The 19,962-nt window shown below is 43.3% G+C and overlaps 1 protein-coding gene across 2 annotated transcripts in view; it reads right to left on the bottom strand.

Moving 5' to 3' along the window:
- The window catches only part of TMEM185A (transmembrane protein 185A), a 38,191-nt gene extending 20,121 nt beyond the window's left edge, over positions 1-18,070 (bottom strand). The window contains exon 1 of one of the 2 annotated variants that reach the window (XM_081567085.1): positions 17,837-18,070. In XM_081567085.1, the coding sequence (XP_081423211.1) occupies positions 17,837-18,063 (227 nt within the window). In that variant the 5' untranslated portion in view covers positions 18,064-18,070. The remainder of the gene's footprint in view (positions 1-17,836) is intronic. The other variant, XM_081567086.1, reaches the window with a different exon arrangement.
- Positions 18,071-19,962: the final 1,892 nt, after the last annotated feature.

Here is a 19,962-nt window from a genome sequence, read left to right as displayed (position 1 = left end):
TGCTCAAAGCAGCTTTATTTATCATACCCACTGGAAACAATTCAAATGTCCAAAAACTGGTGAATGGCTAAACCAACTGTGATATGTCTATATTCAAATGGAATACTACTAATCAGCAGTAAAAAAGAACAAACTAGGGATGCATGCAACCACATGGATAACCTCAAATGCACTATGCTAAGTAAAATAACTCAGATTGAAAACACAACACACTGTATGACTCCATTTATTTGACACTGTGGAAAAAGCAAAAGTATTGGGACAGAAAATAGATCAGTGTAGTTACCTGCGGCTGTGCTGGGGGAAAGGATGACTACAAAAGAACACAAGGGAAGTTTCTGCAGTAATGGAACTTTTCTATATTTCTGTCTTTAGGTGGTGCTTACACAAGTGAATGGGTTTATTAAAACTCATAGGACTGAGCACTAAAAAAATGATAAAACTTACTGCATGTATAATATACTTCAATATTGTTGGCCTATCTATTGATCTATCTACACATCAATGCCTATTTATGGAAAGTCAGGCAATGTTGCTTAAGCCTCACAGCAACGCTATGAAGGAGGCACTTTCACTATTCCCATTGTACAGATTGGAAATGAAGGATTAGATGTTAAATAACTTGTCCAAGCAGATAGTAGCTCACAGGGCTGAGACTCAAATTAAGATCTATTTGACTCCAAAGTCCTTCTGCTGCTGCTGCTAAGTCGCTTCAGTCGTGTCCGACTCTGTGCGACCCCAGAGACGGCAGCCCACCAGGCTCCCCCGTCCCTGAGATTCTCCAGGCAAGAACACTGGAGTGGGTTGCCATTTCCTTCTCCAATGCATGAAAGCGAAAAGTGAAAGTGAAGTCGCTCAGTTGTGCCCGACTCTTAGCGACCCCATGGACTGCAGCCTACCGGGCTCCTCCATCCATGGGATTTTCCAGGCAAGAGTACTGGAGTGGGGTGCCATTGCCTTCTCCGCAAAGAACTTCTAACTGAGTACTATTCAATACTCACTTTACACTAATTATTCAACATTCTTGGAAAAGCATCTAGATAAATACATGCTGGTGATTAACCATGATCTCCAGTAGAGAGAATTAAGGACAGTCTTTTCATTCTTGCTATGACGCCTTTTCTGCAAGGTATTGATACATACCTTTTGGCCTTTTCATACTGTGATTACTGCAGATGGTGACTGCAGCCATGAAATTAAAAGGCACTTCCTCCTTGGAAGAAAAGCTATGACCAACCTAGACAGTATATTAAAAAGCAGAGACATTACCAACAAACATCTGTCTAGTCAAAGCTATGGCGTTTCCAGTAGTCATGTATGGATGTGAGAGTTGGACTATAAAGAAAGCTGAGCACCAAAGAATTGATGCTTTTGAACTGTGGTGTTGGAGAAGACTTGAGATCCCCCTGGACTCCAAGGATATCCAACCAGTCAATCCTAAAGGAAATCAGTCCTGAATATTCATTGGAAGGGCTGATGCTGAAGCTGAAACTCTAATTCTTTGGCCACCTGATACAAAGAACTGACTCACTGGAAAAGACCCTGATGCTGGGAAAGATTGAAGGTGGGAGGAGAAGGGGATGACAGAGAATGAAATAGTTGCACAGGATCACTGATGCGATGGACATGAGTTTGAGTAGGCTCTGGGACTTGGTGATGGACAGGGAAGCCTGTCCATGGGGTCACACAGAGTTGGACATGACTGAGTGACTGAACTGAACTGATTGATACATACACGCACTACTCTTGTATTATGAGAAACAACATAAGATATTTCAATTGGAAAAAATAGGGTAGATTTCAAGATGATAGGACCCACAAATAGAGGAAAACAATAGAATGGGAAAGACTAGAGAGCTCTTCAAGAAAATTAGAGCTACCAAGGGAACACTGCATGCAAAGATGGGCACAACAAAGGAAAGAAACAGTATGGATCTAACAGAAGCATAAGAGATTAAGAAGAGGTGGCAAGAATACACAGAAGAACTATACAAAAAAGATCTTAATGACCCGGATAACCCCAATGGTGTGATCACTCACCTAGTGCCAGACATCCTGGAGTGCAAAGTCAAGAGGGCCTTAGGAAGCATCACTATGAACAAAGCTCGTGGAGGTGATGGAATTCCATTTGAGCTATTTCAAATCCTAAAAGATGATGCTGTGAAAGTGCTGCACTCAATATGCCAGCAAATTTGGAAAAATCAGCAGTGGCCACAGTACTGGAAAAGGTCAGTTTTCATTCAAATCCCAAAGAAGGGAATGTCAAAGAATATTCAAAATGCCGCACAACTGCACTCACTTCACACACTAGCAAGGTCATGCTCAAAATCCTCCATCCTTGGCTTCAACAGTATGTGAACTGAGAACTTCCAGATGTACAAGCTGGATTTAGAAAAGGCAGAGGAACCAGAGATCAAATTGCCAATATCTGCTGGATCACAGAAAAAGCAAGAGAATTCCAGAAAAACATCTACTTCTGCTCCATTGACTATGCTAAAGCCTTTGACTGTGTGGATCACAACAAGCTGTGGAAAATTCAAGAGATGGGAATACCAAACCACCCTACCTTCCTCCTGAGAAACTTGTATGCAGGTCAAGAAGCAACAGTTAGATCTGGACATGGAACAATGGACTGGTTCCAAACTGGGAAAGGAGTATGTTAAGGCTGTATATTGTCACCCTGGTTATTTACCTTATATGCAGAGTACATCATGGGAAATGCTGGGCTGGATGAAGCTCAAGGTGTATTCAAGATTGCCAGGAGAAATATCAATAACCTCAGATATGCAGATAGCACCACCCTATTGGCAGAAAGCAAAGAGGAACAAAAGAGCCTCTTGATGAAGGTGAAAAGAGGAGAGTGAAAAAGCTGGCTTAAAACAGTCAAAAAACTAGTATCATAGCATCTGGTCCCATCACTTCATGGCAAAATCACTGCAGACAGTGACTACAGACGTGAAATTAACAGACGCTTGCTCCTTGAAAGAAAGCTATGACCACCCTCGACAGTGTATTAAACAGCAGAGACATTATTGATAAAGGTCTATATAATCAAAGCCATGTTTTTTCCAGTAGTCGTGTATGGATGTGAGAGTTGGACCATAAAGAAGGCTGAACACCGAAGAATTCATACTTTTGAACTGTGGTGTTTGAGAAGACTCTTGAGAGTCCCCTGGACTGCAAGGAAATCAAACCAGTCAATCCTAAAGGAAATCAACTCTGAATACTCCTTGGAAGGCTTGATACTGAAGCTGAAGCTCCAATACTTTGGCCACCTGATGTGAAGAACTGACTCACTGGAAAAGACCCTGATCTGGGAACGATTGAAGGCGGGAAAAGAAGGGGATGACAGAGGACAAGATGGTTGGATGGCAACACTGACTCAATGGACATGCTTTTGAGCAAGCTCCGGGAGATGATGAAGGACAGGGAAGCCTGGCATGCTGCAGTCCATGGGGTGGCAAAGAGTCAGACATGACTGAGCGACTGAATAACAACAACAAGGACCCACAAAATTTAGCTCAGAAGCTAACCTCCAAGAGTATAAACAACAGTGGGAGGACCATCAAATTTGGAGAGGTTTCTAACTAGAGTGTCTATACAATCTTTGCTTAGAATATTACTGATACTTTCATAGCATTCTCTGCTACAAAACCAGGGTAATATGTACCTCATAAGGTGGCTGTGAATATAATATAATTAATATGAAAAGTGCTTTGTGTAAAGTATTAAATTGGTGGTTCTCAATGTTTTTTGTATCAAGAATCTTTTACACTCTTAAAAGTGACTGAGGACTCTAACGAGCTTTGTTCATATAGGTTATATGTTTGCTATTGCTATTTACTATATCAAATTTTAAAACCATTATTCAAAATATTTATTACTTCATAAAAATAAAAATAATAAGCATATATATTAATATAAACAACATAATTTTAATGAAAAAACTTTTTCAAAATTGTTTTTAGAGTTTTGCAATTTTTTAAAATGTCTGGCTTGCCTATGTGTCTATGGAATATATAAAAGCATAATGAGAAGTCCTGCAAAAGAAACACACTAGCACGGGCAGATGTGGACATTAGAGTCAAGAACACACAGGAGTAGGACCAGATTAGAGTCTGAGCTTCCCCCACAACAGGTGAAGAGACCAGCCCAGTACTGGAGGGCATCCTAGGGAGGCGAGGTGGACTATGACTCACAGCGCGGGGAAAAGACACTGACAACTGAGATCAAAGGAAAACATTTATTATTCTTATATTTTTACTTGTTCTGTAGTTGCTTCTGGATTCTTTTTCTTTTTTCCCTTTTTTCCTCTGTTGCTGTAGTTGTTGATTCTAATACTACTATTAAATCTATTTACACTTTTGAGAATTTTTTTTGTTAATCACACCTTTTATTTCCTTTAAATACATCTGCATCTATGGTGGCCTCTTACGATTTTGAGGGTTTTTTTCTTTTATTATTTTTTTTTATTTATTATTTTTCTACATATATTCTTTTGTTTGCTTTTCTTATTTTTTTCCTGTCATATTTATTCTTTAATATATACAAATCTCCGTTATCTACCTGTATTTAACTTTGCTTTTCTATTCTTTCTTTCTTTTTCTCACCATGTTTATCAGTCTTTTTTGCTTTCATTGCTTTATCCCCCAGTTGGCAAATTGCTTTGGCTTTGTTTTCCAGCTTATGCTTTAACTAGTTTTGTTTTTACCTGGTGGATATCATTTTTGCTTTCCTTTGCTCGCCAGGTCAATCTCTTACTTTCTTTGTTTCTTTTTTTTTTGGACTGTTTTGGTTTTGTTTATATCTGTATATGTGTGTGTATATATATTCCATTATTTTTTTTAGTATTTGTCTTATTTTGTATTTGCCAATTGTCTGGGGTTTGCATTTTGTTTTAATCCCCTTTAATGCCATAAAAAACCACCTGTGGAGTCTCTGTTCCCTGGCCAGAGATCAGGCCCTGAGCCATTGCAGTGAGAGCACTGACAAGACTCTAGACTACCAGAAAACTTCTAACCCAAGGAGTATTAATTAGTGAGAACTCCCACAAAGTCCTCCACCCATATACAAGACCTGGCAGTACCCAACTACCGGCAGAACGCAATGCAGGATGACTCACCCGAACAACAAACAAGACAAAAACACAAATCCAATCACCAGCAAACAGGATTACCACCCCATATACCCTTGACCACCAGAGGAAAAAAAAAACTTACCTTCTCTCACCAGAGCACAAGCACAAGTCACACCCAACAGAAGCCTACACAAACCACTGAACCAACCTTACCCATCAAGAGCAGAAACCAAGAGGAAGGAGGAATTCGACCTCAAAATCTGAGAAAAGGAGATCTCAAACACAATAAATTTAAAAAAAAAAAAAGAAAAGGCAGAGAAGTATGGTGCAAATGAAGGAACAAACTAGAAACAGACAAGACCAACTAAACAAAGAGGAAATAGGCAAACTACCTGAAAAAGAATTCAGAATAATGATAGCAAAGATATTCCAAAACCTTGAAAATAGAATGGAGAAAATGCAAGAAGTGATCAACACGGTTAAAACAACTACCAAGGACATAGAAGAAATAAAGATTAAGCAAACAGTGATGAATAACTCAGTTACTGAAGTTAAAAATACTCTAGAAGGAACCAATAGTAGATTAATGGAAGCAGAAGAATGGATAAGTGAGCTGGAACATAGAATGGTGGAAATAACTGCTGAAGAGCAGAATAATGGAAAAAGAATGAAAAGAATTGAGGATAGCCCCAGAGTTCTCTGGGACAACATTAAACGCAAGAACTTTCAACAGTCAAGTGGGCCTTAGGAAGCATTACTACGGACAAAGCTAGTGCAGGTGATGGAATTCCAGCTGAGCTATTTAAAATTCTAAAAGACGATGCGTGAAAGGGCTGCATTCAACATGCCAGCAAATTTGGAAAACTCAGCAGTGGCCACAGCACTGAAAAAAGTCAGTTTCATTCCAATCCCAAAGAAACGCAATGCCAAAGAATGTTCAAACTACTGCACAATTGCACTCATCTCACACGCTCACAAGGTAAAGCTCAAAATTCTCCAACCAAGGCTTCAACAGTATGTGAACTGAGAACTTCTAAACGTACAAGCTGGATTTAGAAAAGGCAGAGGAAGCAGCCAATATCCACTGGATCATAGAAAAAGCAAAAGAATTCAAAAAAAAAAATCTGCTTCATTGACTACACTAAAGCCTTTGTGTGGATCACAACAAACTGTGGAAAATTCTCAAAGAGATGGGAATACCAGACCACCTTACTTGCCTCCTGAGAAACATGTATGCAAGTCAAGAAGCAACAGTTAGATCCGAACATGGAACAATGGACTGGTTCCAAATTGGGCAAGGAGTGTATCAAGGCTGTATATTGTCACCCTGCTCATTTAAGTTATATGCAGAGTACATCGTGAGAAATGCCGGGCTGGGTGAAGCACAAGCTGGAATTAAGATTGCTGGGAGAAATATCAGTAACCTCAGATATGCAGATAACACCACCCTTATGGCAGAAAGGGAAGAGGAATAAAAGAGCCTCTTGATGAAAGTGAAAGAGGAGAGTGAAAAAGTTGGCTTAAAATTCAACATTCAAAAAACTAAGATCATGGCATCCAGTCCCATCACTTCACAGCAAATAGATGAGGAAACAGTGACAGACTTTGTTTTCTTGGACTCCAGAATCACTGCAGACTGTGACTGTAGCCATGAAATTAAAAGACACTTGCTCCTTGGAAGAAAAGCTATGACAAACCTAGAGAGCATATTAAAAAGCAGACATTACTTTGCCAACAAAGATCCATATAGTCAAATCTATGGTTTTTCCAGTAGTTATGTATGGATGTGAGAGTTGGACCATAAAGTAGGTTGAGTGTTGAAGAATTGATGCTTTTGATTTGTGGTGCTGGAGAAGACTCTTGAGAGTCCCTCAGACTGCAAAGAGATCAAACCAGTCAATCCAAAGGAAATAAATCCTGAAGATTCATTGGAAGTACTGATGCTGAAACTCCAATACTTTGGCCACCTGATGCAAAGAGCTGACTCACTGGAAAAGATCCTGACACTGGTAAAGACTGAAGGCAGGAGAAGAAGGGGATGACAGAGGACGAGATGGTTGGATGGCATCACTGACTCAATGAGTTTGAGCAAGCTCCGGGAGATGGTGAAGGACAGGGAAGCCTGGCATGTTGCAGTCCATAGGGTAGCAGAGTCAGCTATGACTGAGTGACTGAACAACAAGACCAAGGGAACAAGATAGACAACCCAGAGATAAACCCACACATCTATGGGTACCTTAGTTTTGACAAAGAAGGCAAGAATATACAATGGGGCAAAGACAGTGTCTTCAATAAGTGGTGCTGGGAAAACTGGACAGCTACATGTAAAAGAATAAAATTAGAACCCTTCCTAACACCATACACAAAGATAACCTCAAAATGGATTAAAGACCTAAATGTAAGACCAGAAACTATAAAACTCCTAAAGGAAACATAGGCAGAACACTCTATGACATAAATCACAACAAGATCCTCTATGACCCACCTCCTAGAATAATGGAAATAAAACAAAAATAAGCAAGTGGGACCTAATTAAACTTAAAGCTTTTGCACAGCAAAAGACGCTATAAACAAGGTGAAAAGTCAACCCTCAGAATGGGAAAAAATAATAGCAAATGAAACAACTAACAAAGGATTTATTTCAAAATATACAAGCAGCTCATACAAGTCAACACCAGGAAAAAAAACTCAATCAAAAAATGGGCAAAAAACCTAAACAGAGATTTCTCCAAAGAAGACATACAGATAGCTAATAAACACATGAAATGCTGCTCAACATCGCTCATTATTAGAGAAACGCAAGTAAAAACTACAATGAGACATTACCTCACACCGGTCAGAATGACCATCATCAAAAAAATCTACAAACAATAAATGCTGGAGAGGGTGTGGAGAAAACTGAACCCTCTTGCACTATTGGTGGAAATGCATATTGATCCAGCGACTATGGAGAATAGTATGGAGATTCCATGACCCAGCAATCCCTATATACTACTAGGCATATACCCTGAGGAAACCAAAACTGAAAAAGACACATGTAACCCAATGTTCATTGCAGCTCTAGTTACAATAGCTAGGACATGGAAGCAACCTAGATATCCATCAACAGATGAAAGGATAAAGAAGCTGTTGTACATATATAGAATGGAATATTTATTCAGCCATAAAAAGGACCACACATGAGTCAGTCCTAATGAGGTGGATGAATCTAGAGCCTATCATACAGAGTGAAGTAAGTCAGAAAGAGAAAAACAAATATCATATACTAACGCATATATATGGAATCTAGAAAGATGGTACTGATGAACTTATTTGCAGATCAGCTATGGAGACACAGACATTGAGAACAGACTTATGGACACAGCTAGGTGGGGGAAGGATAGAGTGGGAGGTATGGAGAGAGTAACATGGAAACATATATTATCATATATAAAATAGATAGCCAATGGGAATTTGCTGTATGACTCAGGGCACTCCAACCAGGGCTGGATAACAACGTAGAGCAGTGGGACAGGGAGGGAGGTGGGAAGGATGTTCAAGTGGGAGTGGACATGGGGAAGCCTATGGCTGATTCATGTTTCTCTTTCGTAAAAAGCAATGCAATACTGTAAAGCAATTATCCTTCAATTAAAATTTTTTAAAAATCAGAAAAAAATAAAATGTTTGGCTTCATAGCAGATACCTAGATTATAATATTTATGTCTGCATTCATTCTGTTGATGTTGTCTGGCTTCAAGCATGTGAAGCAGAGCTGATGTCATAGAGATATGTCATCAGAAAAAAAAAAAACTGAGTATTTTCATTGGTCTTTTAGATAATGGTGGATATTTTTCTTCAATAGTACACCAAAACTCAATAAGTGGTGGTTCCTTGATGTGGAGTCTGAAACACTATCAATGAACCTTTTTTCTTGACCATGCTGCAAGGCTTACAGGATCTTAGTTCCCCAACTAGGATCTGAACCCGGGCCCTTGGCAATGAAACACCAAGTCCTAACCACCAGACCACCAGGGAATTCCTTCAGTGAACTTTTTATAGTCTGCTACATTAAAATACACTGCTCTCTCTTGCACTTGGATGAATCTTTTATCCTTGCATGATTTTAACTCCATATAGGTCAACCAGAAAATATTAGTGCACTGAGTAATGAAGATTTTTAAATGCTGACACATTTCACCATATTATAGCAACAAAAAAAGCACATTAGTTGTTATCACAACCCATTTTACCAGAAGGGCTTCCCTGGTGGCTCAGATGGTAATGAATCTGCCTGCAATGCAGGAGACCGAGGTTCGATCCCAGGGTCGAGAAGATCCCCTGGAGAAGGAAATGGCAACCCACTCCAATATTCTTGCCTAGAGAATTCCAAGGACTATAGTCCATGGGGTCGCAAAGAGTTGGTCACGACTGAGCAACTTTCACTTTCACTTTTCCTGGCACCAGCTTGATTTGTGCTCAGGTGCCAGCAGTTTACTCACCAGAGTGAAATGGCAACCCAGCAAAAGAGGCCAAGGATGTCTTAGTATTATTATGAAAATAGTTCTGACCTTGCAGATCCCTGGAAAGTTTCTCAAGGCCCCAAGGGGGTCTGTGAAAAACAGTTTGATAACTCCTGCACTAAATATATGTTAGTTATGATTATTCATGCTCAGAAACAAGGGGAGGCCTTTACAAGCTGCCACACAGAGGGAGAGCGCTACAACTGAAAGATGCCAAGAGAAGAATGATGTTCCTAGACTTCAGAGAAGAAAAGGGTTTGAGGGGGATTCAAGAGCTAGTAGAAATGGAGTGATCACCAGAAACAGAAAGTTACCAGGTGAGAGAACTTTCTCTTTCTTATAGCACAGGGGGATATCACACAATCTAGAAAATCAAAACCAATCTGTCAATCAAAGCCCTCAGCTATACATATCATTATCAGAAACAATGGACTGGAAAACAGAAAGGATTTTTAAAAGAAAAAAGTGTATTAGAACATTAACAAATGCAAGGACGATGAAAAACACAAGGTTCTTAGGTAAATAATATGCGGAGGCAAAAATTTTCCAAAGGAGTTTCAGACTATAAACAAAAAAATAAATGAGGTGGGGGAGAGTAAACCCTGTAAGCTAAATACATTATCTTTCCTAAAAGAGTTCTATTACTTAATAGAAGAAAGAGTAGTGGAAATAATGAAAATTAAAATGTCGGAAAAGTATTTAATAATTTTTGACTTAATTTAAAGGAATATTAGATTTCCCTGGGGGCTCAGATGGTAAAGCGTCTGCCTATAATGCAGGAGACCCGGGTTCGATCCCTGGGTCGGGAAGATCTTCTGGAGAAGGAAATGGCAACCCACTCCAGTATTTTGCCTGGAGAATCCCATGGACAGAGGAGCCTGATGGACTATAGCCCATAGGGTTGCAAAGAGTCAGACACGACTGAAGTGACTTAGCACATGCACACACAGAGGCTGTTTCAGAGCTGGATAGGGACCCCCTGCTCCAGTTTCAAAGCTCCAGCACTCCTCCCCACACTGACTCACTCTGACTTCCTTTTCTGCCTCTCTCTTCTACATTTAAGACCTCAGATAATGGGTCCAGCCAGCAAATCCAGAATAATCTCCCCTATTTTCAGGTTAGCTGATTAGCAACCATAATTCCAGCTGTTACCTTAATTTCCCTTTACTGTGTAATGGAATGTGTTTCGAAGTTCCAAGGATTAGGATGTGGGCATATTTGGGGGACAGGTGTCATTATTATGCTATCACAGGCCTAAAATAAGAAAGGTCACTTACTGGATTAAAAAATAAAATCTAAATCTGTTGCAGTCAACAGTTACACTTGTAAACAATGTCAAAAGTCAAACCAACTACAAGAAAGAAGACAACACCAATTTATCATGACTGAATAAGGAAAAGAGAAACAGTTTACTAGTAGAGTAATTTGATAAATTAGATTTCAAAGCAAAAAGCATTAAAATGACTAATAAGGAAAATCTAAATAATGAAAGCCTAACAGCATGACCATAAGGTATGGAACTAATCTCACAATATTTCTTTTAAAAATATATAGAAAGCACCCTTGCAGGGCTTGGCACCAAGCAGGTAATACTCAATAAATGTTAGTTTCCTTTCTTAGATAATGACTAAACCAAGGATGAAACAGAATTATTACAGAATATTTAAAATACAACTAAAACACAACTGAAACATCAATACGCCCAGGCAGCTGCCAAAGCAAAGCTCAGAGAACATGTATCCACTCAAAAAGTGTAAATCAAAGCAAAAAAGAAAAGAGACAAAAGGAAAACCAGAGAACTGAGTTCCTATCCAAGAATTTTAAGGGAAAAAAGCAAAGAAGCCAAAATATGGAAATAATAAAAGTTCAAGTAGAAATGTGGAACCAAAATGAAATCAATAAATAACACGAACAGCTGGCTCTTTGAAAAAACAAACAACTACAGAGTCAATCAAATAAAACAAATTAATACCATCAGAAATTATAAACTGTTGAATTTATACATGTTTTTGATTGGTAAGAAAAAGAATAGTATCTCAACAATACCAATACATTTAGACCCAAGTGAAAAAGATGACTGACTATTAAATAGGAACTTTCAAAGCTGATTGGCAGGAAGAGATTATGACATAACAGTAACACAGTGATAAGCAAGTTTACTTTTTAAAAAAAGTCTAAACTTCGGAAGGTGAAAGATTCAGGAGATGGATGATGGTGACAGTTGCACAACAATGTGAACATACTTAATGCCACTGACCTGTACAGATAAATATGGTTAAAACAGTATGTTTTATATCCTGTGACTTTTACCACAATTAAAAAATCATTAAAAATAAAAAAATAAAAAGCCTAAACTAGTATGAGTTACTTTTCAAGAAACTTTCAGACCAGAATCCAAGCATAAAAACAGAGTGCTCAATTCTCCACCAATCAGCAAATGGAGGTTCCAGTGGATATTCTGGCATCGAACCATCACTTCCTCAATTTCATTCTTCCAATTACACCTTAAAAATGGATTTGCTACACTCTCATTTGAATCTGTAATGCCAATACAAGATCACTTAATAGAGTCACACGAGTCAAACTACAAAGCTAGTATCCTCTCTGAAATGTACATGGAGCTCTCTACTTGAGGTTCAAATCCCCTCTCTCTACCTTGGGGTGAGAGGAAAAGGATTTAGGGATAGAGGGAATATACCCAGTAAAGAGATGACACTGTGAGTATACAGTTCTAATATTTTGTTTTCTACAAGTCAAAAGAATGCAACTGGACTCATAGTTTTCTCCAGGGAAAGCTGCTGGCTTCATCTGGGGCAGGCACACATGCACACATACATGCTCTGGGTGACACATCCCTGTGAGCACCTGTCTATAACTTCAGAGAATGGCTCCAACTGACAAGCTGCTGACACTCTCCCAACATGTTAAAGGAACTGCACCTCTTACACTGAGCAGAACCTTACAAAATTTAGTCATTTACTGGCAAGAACACACGAAAGCCAAATAAAAGCAAATGACTCTTGAGGAGGACTAGATAGAGGCCAGGCCTGTGGGCACTGTTTCCTAGCTTTGTGGTTGTGGGGTGGGGGTCACTCTCTCCACACTAGGTTGCTCATATATCCACTCATTAAGATAAGTGGATAAGAAAGTCCCCGGTAAATGATGAATTTTACCTCTAGTATGATCAAAGCAACCAGTTGTAACAAGCTCACTTAGCAATCATTTTCCTCACTGTTAGGTCATAGGTGACAAAGTACAAATCGTCAGTTATAAAGAGCCTATCTCCAGAGTTCAGGGATTTCATCTCAAATTCTAGCCTCCTTGTACAGGCATGGCTTATGATCAGGCGACACAACTGGAAACCCCAAGCTCAATATTGGGAAGCTTCACTTCCAAAGTCCTAGGAAACTATCTAAAATGCCTCCAATCCACTGTCTCTCCCCTATAACAGAGTTCCCAATGCTCATGTCTCTCCGTACCCAACACTCTGCACATTTATCAAACCCCTCACCACCCTGCTTTCAAAGAACTCAGCCAAGAAAAATGTGTGTGTAATTAGCAAGTAATGGGAATGATATTTTCAAAACCAGAAATTCTGCATTCAAGTGAGACTTGTCTCATTTAAACAGTCCCCCTGGGAGGCAGGGCATTAATCCCACTTCACTGCTCAAATCATCTTTGGACCTTTCCTCCTGGACTCGCCTTGAGAACCCGCAGTCTGTTCTTTTGAATACCCTCAATGGTGCCAAATCTTCACTGACAGTGGATTTTTAGAAATGGCCAAAAGTCAGTCAGAGCTAAGTTTGGTGAATAGGAAGTATGATCAAACTAGGTGGCACTATTTTGGTTAAACAATTGTATATGATTATAAAGCAGTGAGATGGATTTTCTTAGATGATTTGCTTCAAAGGAAAATTTCAGATGAGTAACAAGGGGTATGAGCAATGCAACAGGTATATATTTATGTTTTCCCTAAGTAACTTCTTTGAAAGATAACACTCATTTGGATGTGTCAGCTCAAACACAAGGTTTGCTTTGTTTAATTACCACTCATAAATAGAAGGCTCCTTAGTATATTGGACCTACTGTGCCATGACTGGGGTGGGGGGGCATGTCACTAAATGAGGCGGGGCATGCATGGTCTACCCAAAAGAGCAAAGGCTTCAGAAGGAGACCAACCTCTTAGAATCCTGACGTGGCCCCTTGCTGCCTGTGTGGCTTTAGGGAAGTCACAAGCTAAGACTCCACAAAACAAGGCTGATATCAAACTCAAAGGGCTGCTGCAAAGATTCAAGATAATGGGTACAGAGCACTGACCTTGTGCCTGGCATGTGGTAGGTGTCGCATAAGTCATAGCTATTATTAATAATAACCTCACGATAGTCAACAGGGTTTTCTTACTATAGGTAATCTGAGATGACAGAATGACAGATAAACAGACATTTGGGAGGTTAAGAATTCATTAACAGTACCAACATACACTCACCACTGATGCATCCGGAGCAACATTAAAAAAAAAAAAACAACAGTAACGTGCCAAAATATTTACAGGAATTGTGAGCACTATGTAGGTAGAGTATTTTTAAATCACATGACAGGCGTTGTCTGCAATGCGCCTACCACACTGACCTTTCACCACTGTCTTAACACACCAGGCCTTCCCATGACCCTGCACCTCTGCATACTTCATCCCTCCTAAGATACCCTCCCTGCCCTCTGGTCTGACAAAAGCCTATAATTCTATCCTTCAGGACCAGGCTGTGGAACCCTCCTTGTTGAGCTAGAGAGAATCCGTGGCTCTGCCCCTCATGTTCCCACAGCATATGGTTCTTAGGTTCCTGTCCCTGGAACGCCTCATCCTGTGTGAATTTTAATCTGTTTCCATTTCTGCTTCTTCTGCTGGGCTTGAGGAGCGTGGCGAGGGACCTCGTCCCATTCACAATTGTACTCTGAGCACCCAGCACATCTCTGGCATGCAGTAGGAACCAGGGAGATGTTTGATGAAGGAATGCTTTACATATACTTTACAAACGCCGCTTAAAAGCCAGGCAGCTCCCTTTTGTTAATTACTAGCAAGCCTTAACCTCTGTAACTAAAAAGAAGCTCATGATCAACCAGTTCTGAGCCAGATGCAACTAGGCAGAAGGTCAGCTGGCAGTCCTGCACATCTGAGTGTTGACAGCTGTGAATCATTCTGTCCGTGCCATTTCCCAGAGTGTTGGCAATACAGCAGCGGATTCAGACTTGCCAAGATCAAAAGGCTGGAAAGCAGATTTGGAGTCATGGCCCCTGCCTTGACTATTGACAGTGACTATTCCTGTGACATACACAATCCGCAAAGTCAAGGCAGCCACAGTCTGCTTGGTATCATGGTGTTCCCAGCTCTCCAATGGAAGGGCTGCATTCTGAAGGAGGGAAGAGGGTGAGAGGAAAGAGAACCAGGCTGAAGACCATGAGGAAGACAGTGACTCTGCAGAGTGAGTAGTTCATTCATTCATCCGTCCCTCCCACAAACACTTTTTGAGACAGGTAGGCAGGCAACCATAACGCACAGAGTCAAGTCCCTGCCCCGACGGAGCTACAGCTGCCTTTTCACAGGGCAGACAGGCATTAATCAAACAAGCACACAGACAAACACAAGGGTCCAGACGAGTGCATGGAGGAGGAGCACAGCACCCTATGCACAGGGGTACAAATAGGGCTCAGTGGGCTGGTCAGGGAAGGCAGAAAAGCTGCCCTCAGCAAGCAACAAGTGAGCTGAGATCTCAAGGAGAAACAGGAGTTCACTAGGTCAGGAGGAGAGGGGAACATTCCCAGCAAAGAGAACAGTGTGTGCCAAGGTGCTGGGCTAGGAGGCAGGTATGGAATGGGCTCTGAATCCCAGGCAGGGGGCAAAGCTGGAGGCCCTGGCACAAGCCCTCAGTTTGCTTGCCAGCTCTCTGGCAGGTCCTCCTCGGCATGAAGCAAGATTAAAAATGACAGAACAGTGTCAAAACAAGGTGTGCCCATAAGACATAACACACCACCAGCTGAAAACTGGCACCTGCCAACATGAGCTGGCCACCGTCTCAGCAGTCTCCGCCATGAGGAGACAATGCTCACTTCCACTGACCCACCACAGCATCAGAAAAACGGCATCCTATGAAAGACCTTTACACTCCCCAGGGAGTTGTGCATCTCAATCCCGGGAGAACTAAAGGGCTAACAAATATGGTGATGTTTACTATAAAGCTGTTTAGATAGCTGGTGCATGTGTGTGTGCTAAGTCGCTTCAGTTGTGTCTGACTCTTTGTGACCCCATGGACTTTAGCCTGCCAGTATCCTCTGTCCATCGGGATTGTCCAGGCAAGAATACTGGACTGGGTGGCCACTTCCTCCTCCAGGGGATCTTTCAAACCCAGGGCTCGAACCTACGTCTCTTATGTCTCCTGCGTTGGCAGGCATGTTCTTTACCACTAGTGCCACCTGGGAAGCCCTTAGATAGCTGGTATTTGATTATAATTTTCATGTGCAAATTTTGGGGGGCAAGGGGAGAAGCTACAGAAAAAAGTGGTTAAGGACGTTATCTGTGCAGCACAGTTTTACTTCAGCAACTGTAAGTTAGATCACTCCAGGCAGCTCTTTGTAGCTTTAGAATGCTCTTGTCACCTTGCAAAATTGTCCTGGAGCTTTCTATTTGTAAAGTGCTTTGCAATCAATCATTAAATTGGCCTCTCTATTCTGCTACTGATAAAACAGATAAGTGAGTGGCCCAAGGACACAAAACAATTCAGATCTTACCGTTCTCATCACCATCGCCAGTGTAGATACACAAGGCCTATCCAACTCTGCTATCCTAGAGATCAACCCTAACCCCTACCTAGGAGCAGCAGAGGAAGGCGGTGCATGCAGTGAGTTCTCTGTTACTTGCTCTCAACAAGCTCCTCTATGCAGAGCATCTTGAAGGCCAACAGTGATAATGACTGCACTGGGAAGGGCACACTGGCACTTCAGACTAGACAGAAGATGAACAGGACAGTGCTGAAAGAGGAGTAAGAGCACTCAGGAAGTCACAATGGCTCGCAGCTTAAAATGTCACCATCCCTAAGGAGATGGCACTCCCAACACACACACACTCATCCTCTATCTCTCCCCCAAGACTTCCCTGCATCCCCCACAAGCAGCCTGGACAGTGGTCTCTCCTGGGCTGCCACAGTACAACACTGCACACTGCCATAAATCCTCTATTTCCCTGCCCTTCTCCATTCCCATAGGCCCTCCCAGCATCTGAAGCCCCAAGCCCAGGACCCAGCATAGTAAAGGTTCATCGAGTGCGTGGCTTCCAACCAGCAAACATGACAGACAAGGCACTCCCTTCACAGGGCAGTGGACTTCAGAGATCAGCTAGACCAACTCATTTTTCACATGAGCAGAGAATCCCCCAGTTACATATGGCCTGGTCTCCAATCCAGGTCTTTGGGCTCAGTTTAGTTCCACATTTTACAAGTGGCTCCTATGTGTGTCAGACACAGTGGGGCCTGTTGGGAATAGAGAATTGAGCAGGAGACCTTCTCTGCTTTAGGGAGTTCACAGTCTGGGGAGGTAACAGTTACAGAACACTTGGGCAAGTGCAAGGAGACACGCTCGATTCCTTAGCCTGAGTGCCTCCCATCCTGTCCACTCGCTAGTCCCCATCTGGGAAACAGAACGGCAATATCTACTTCCTGCAAATAAACATACAATCAAGACTGATGAGACAATGCGCACAGAAAATTATCAGGTTTACCCTCCAGAAAGCATTATGTAAGGTCCCGCCATACCCTGACACAGACTCCAAGGATTCAACAGTGTTTCAGATACCAGTTCCACAAAGAAGCAAACAAGCGAGGTATGGGCAAACGTCCAAGGCAAACCTCAAGGGCTGGGAGGAACTGGAGGAAACAGCTGGGGGGGGCGGGTAGGGGTGTCGGGTCAAGTGAAGCGGCGCTGGCCCGAGAAACGGAGGCAGGCAGTGGGTGCCAGAAGATGGAGTGGTGAGAGGGAAGTGGGACATCGACGAGGGAGGGCGAGCGGAGCGGCACGGGGTTCCGGCAGGGCTGGGGCCGCGGCCGGGAGGTTCTAGAAGGGACAGTGGGCCGAGGGTTGAAAGTAGCGGACGCGGGAGGAGCAGCGGGTCGGCGCCAAGGCCGATCGGTTTTCCGAGGAGATTCGGGCAGGCCCCGTCGCCCACCGCGGCATCACGGCCACCGCGCCTCCCCAAGCCGTGCGGGCGGCGCCTCACCTCGGGTTGAAGTCCTGGAAGAGGCCCCTCAGGTTCATGGCGGAGAACTCACCGCGGCGTCCTCCTCCTCCTCCCCCCGCCCCCCCGCGCAGCGCGGTCTGCGCGTTACAGCGGGTACATGGTGCCAGCGCTGGCCGCGTAACCGTCGTCGCCGCCGCCGTCTCCCGGAGAAACCTGAGCGGCACCTCCCTCCTCTCCTTCCGGGCTTCCGTAAGGCCGCTGCGCATGCGCCCTGAGCCCCGCCCCGCCGGCCCGAGGAGCGCGATGGGCCACGCGCGACGCCGGTGTCCCGGCTCCCAGCGCGCGAAGGTCCCGGCCCTCGGCCCCACGCAGGGCCAAGGAGACGGCGGGGGCGACGGAGGCCAGAGGGACAGGGGACCCCGGGGGAGGGCGCGGAGAACCAAACAAGGCTGCTGACTCGCCGCAGGCCCACGGGGAGGGAGCGGTCCGCCCGGGGGTCCCGCGGGGAGGTCTTCGCGGACCCCTGACACCTTGGCCCGCGCTGTCTTCTGGAGGTTTCCCTCAACTAGAACTGAGCCTTGAGGGTAGTGACCCCGGGAAACACGTTGCATTTTGGCGATCTCCTCCCAGGCTTCACCTGTCAAACGTGTCAATGACTGCGTCTCAACTTCCCTCCCAAGGCCCACGTCAGCGCCTGGAGATGTGCTGGCCGTCCCAAACTCAGGCTACCCTGCTCCAAAGTCATACGCCCTCCTACGGCCTTCCCCTCCTCGGTTGCCTCTCTGCCTTGGCTGCAGACCTAGTCACCAGCTTGGTTGCAAGGTGGGGTGCCCAAACTGGAAATGTGGAAGTCATCCTGGCTTTGCTAACCTAGTTCAAAGTCTCCTTGGCTCCTGCTTAGACTCTGTGGTCGCCTCCCACCTGGCCCAGCTCTTCCTCCTCTCTGAGCATACTATTTATAACTGCCGGGTTCATTTTCCTTGGGCAAGTCAACATCTTTGAGTCTCATTTTTTTTCTCCTCTGCAAAACGGAGATAATAAAACCTACTTCCTAAACTTGGCAAGATTCGGTGAGCTAGCATGCATAACACACTGCTTGGTGCACACTCGGTGCTCAGAGAACACTTGCTCTCTGGTGCTTCTGCAGGGGCCTCTATCTTCAACGAGTCTGTTTACTTTTGGAATTAGAGAGCACAACAAGCTCGAGCAGGTGACCTGGTCTACCTTCTTCACTTCTGGGCTGATATGAGTTTTCCTTGGGCACAGGAATACCTTAGACATTAGTCTCATATTATTATGGGTAATAGTTATACTTTGTTACAGTTGCAGTTTCTCAAATGGCAATTTTATAGGACTTAGCCCTGGAGGCAGCTTGAGAATATCACAATTAAGAGAGTCATACTTTGCCATGATGTATTACCTTTCTTCTGAGAACTTGCAAAACATTTCACAAGTGTTAATTAGGCTTCCCAAACCCACTAGGGAGTGGGTATTATTACATGAGTTGTTTTTAAGGATGAGTGACCTGAATCAGGTTTGTTAGCTGCTGAAGCACCAGAGGCCTATCCTAGAGTTTGAGTCTCTCTCCCCAGCCCATCCTTCCAGTGGAGTCCTTTGTCTACCTCTCAGGAGGTTCTCAATGAGCATAGAAATACAGAAGGGAAAGCTGAGGCACAGAAAAGCTTGTATAATGTGCCCTGAGCTGCCTAGCAACTAAGGATGTAGGACTTGGGGTTCCTGACAAACCTGTAGCCCACACTCTGCAAAAAAAGAGATACTTGCCAGTGACCAGATTGGCCAGCACAACTTCCTTACTAGTGGCCTCACTCCAAACAGGCATTAAGAGTAAGATTGTTGGTCAGTTAAGACACTTGAGTACCAGGTACTGTTGCCCTTTCAAGAGATTCATGGACAGAGACCAAACGGGCTGCTCAGACTCCAGAGCCTCCAGAGCAGGCACTACTTTGGTGAGGTCCCAGAGGATCTCTGGAGAAGGCAATGTCACCCCACTCCAGTACTCTTGCCTGGAAGATCCCATGGACGGAGGAGCCTGGTAGGCTGCAGTCCATGGGGTCACTACGAGTCGGACACGACTGAGCAACTTCACTTTCATTTTTCACTTTCATGCATTGGAGAAGGAAATGGCAACCCACTCCAGTGTTCTT

This window comes from Giraffa tippelskirchi, chromosome X, assembly GCF_054371585.1.
Source record: "Giraffa tippelskirchi isolate mGirTip1 chromosome X, T2T-mGirTip1v1.2.pri, whole genome shotgun sequence".
NCBI lineage: Eukaryota > Metazoa > Chordata > Mammalia > Artiodactyla > Giraffidae > Giraffa > Giraffa tippelskirchi.
Note: the sequence above shows the minus strand (reverse complement) of the source record. Positions and strands in the feature narration are given on the sequence as shown.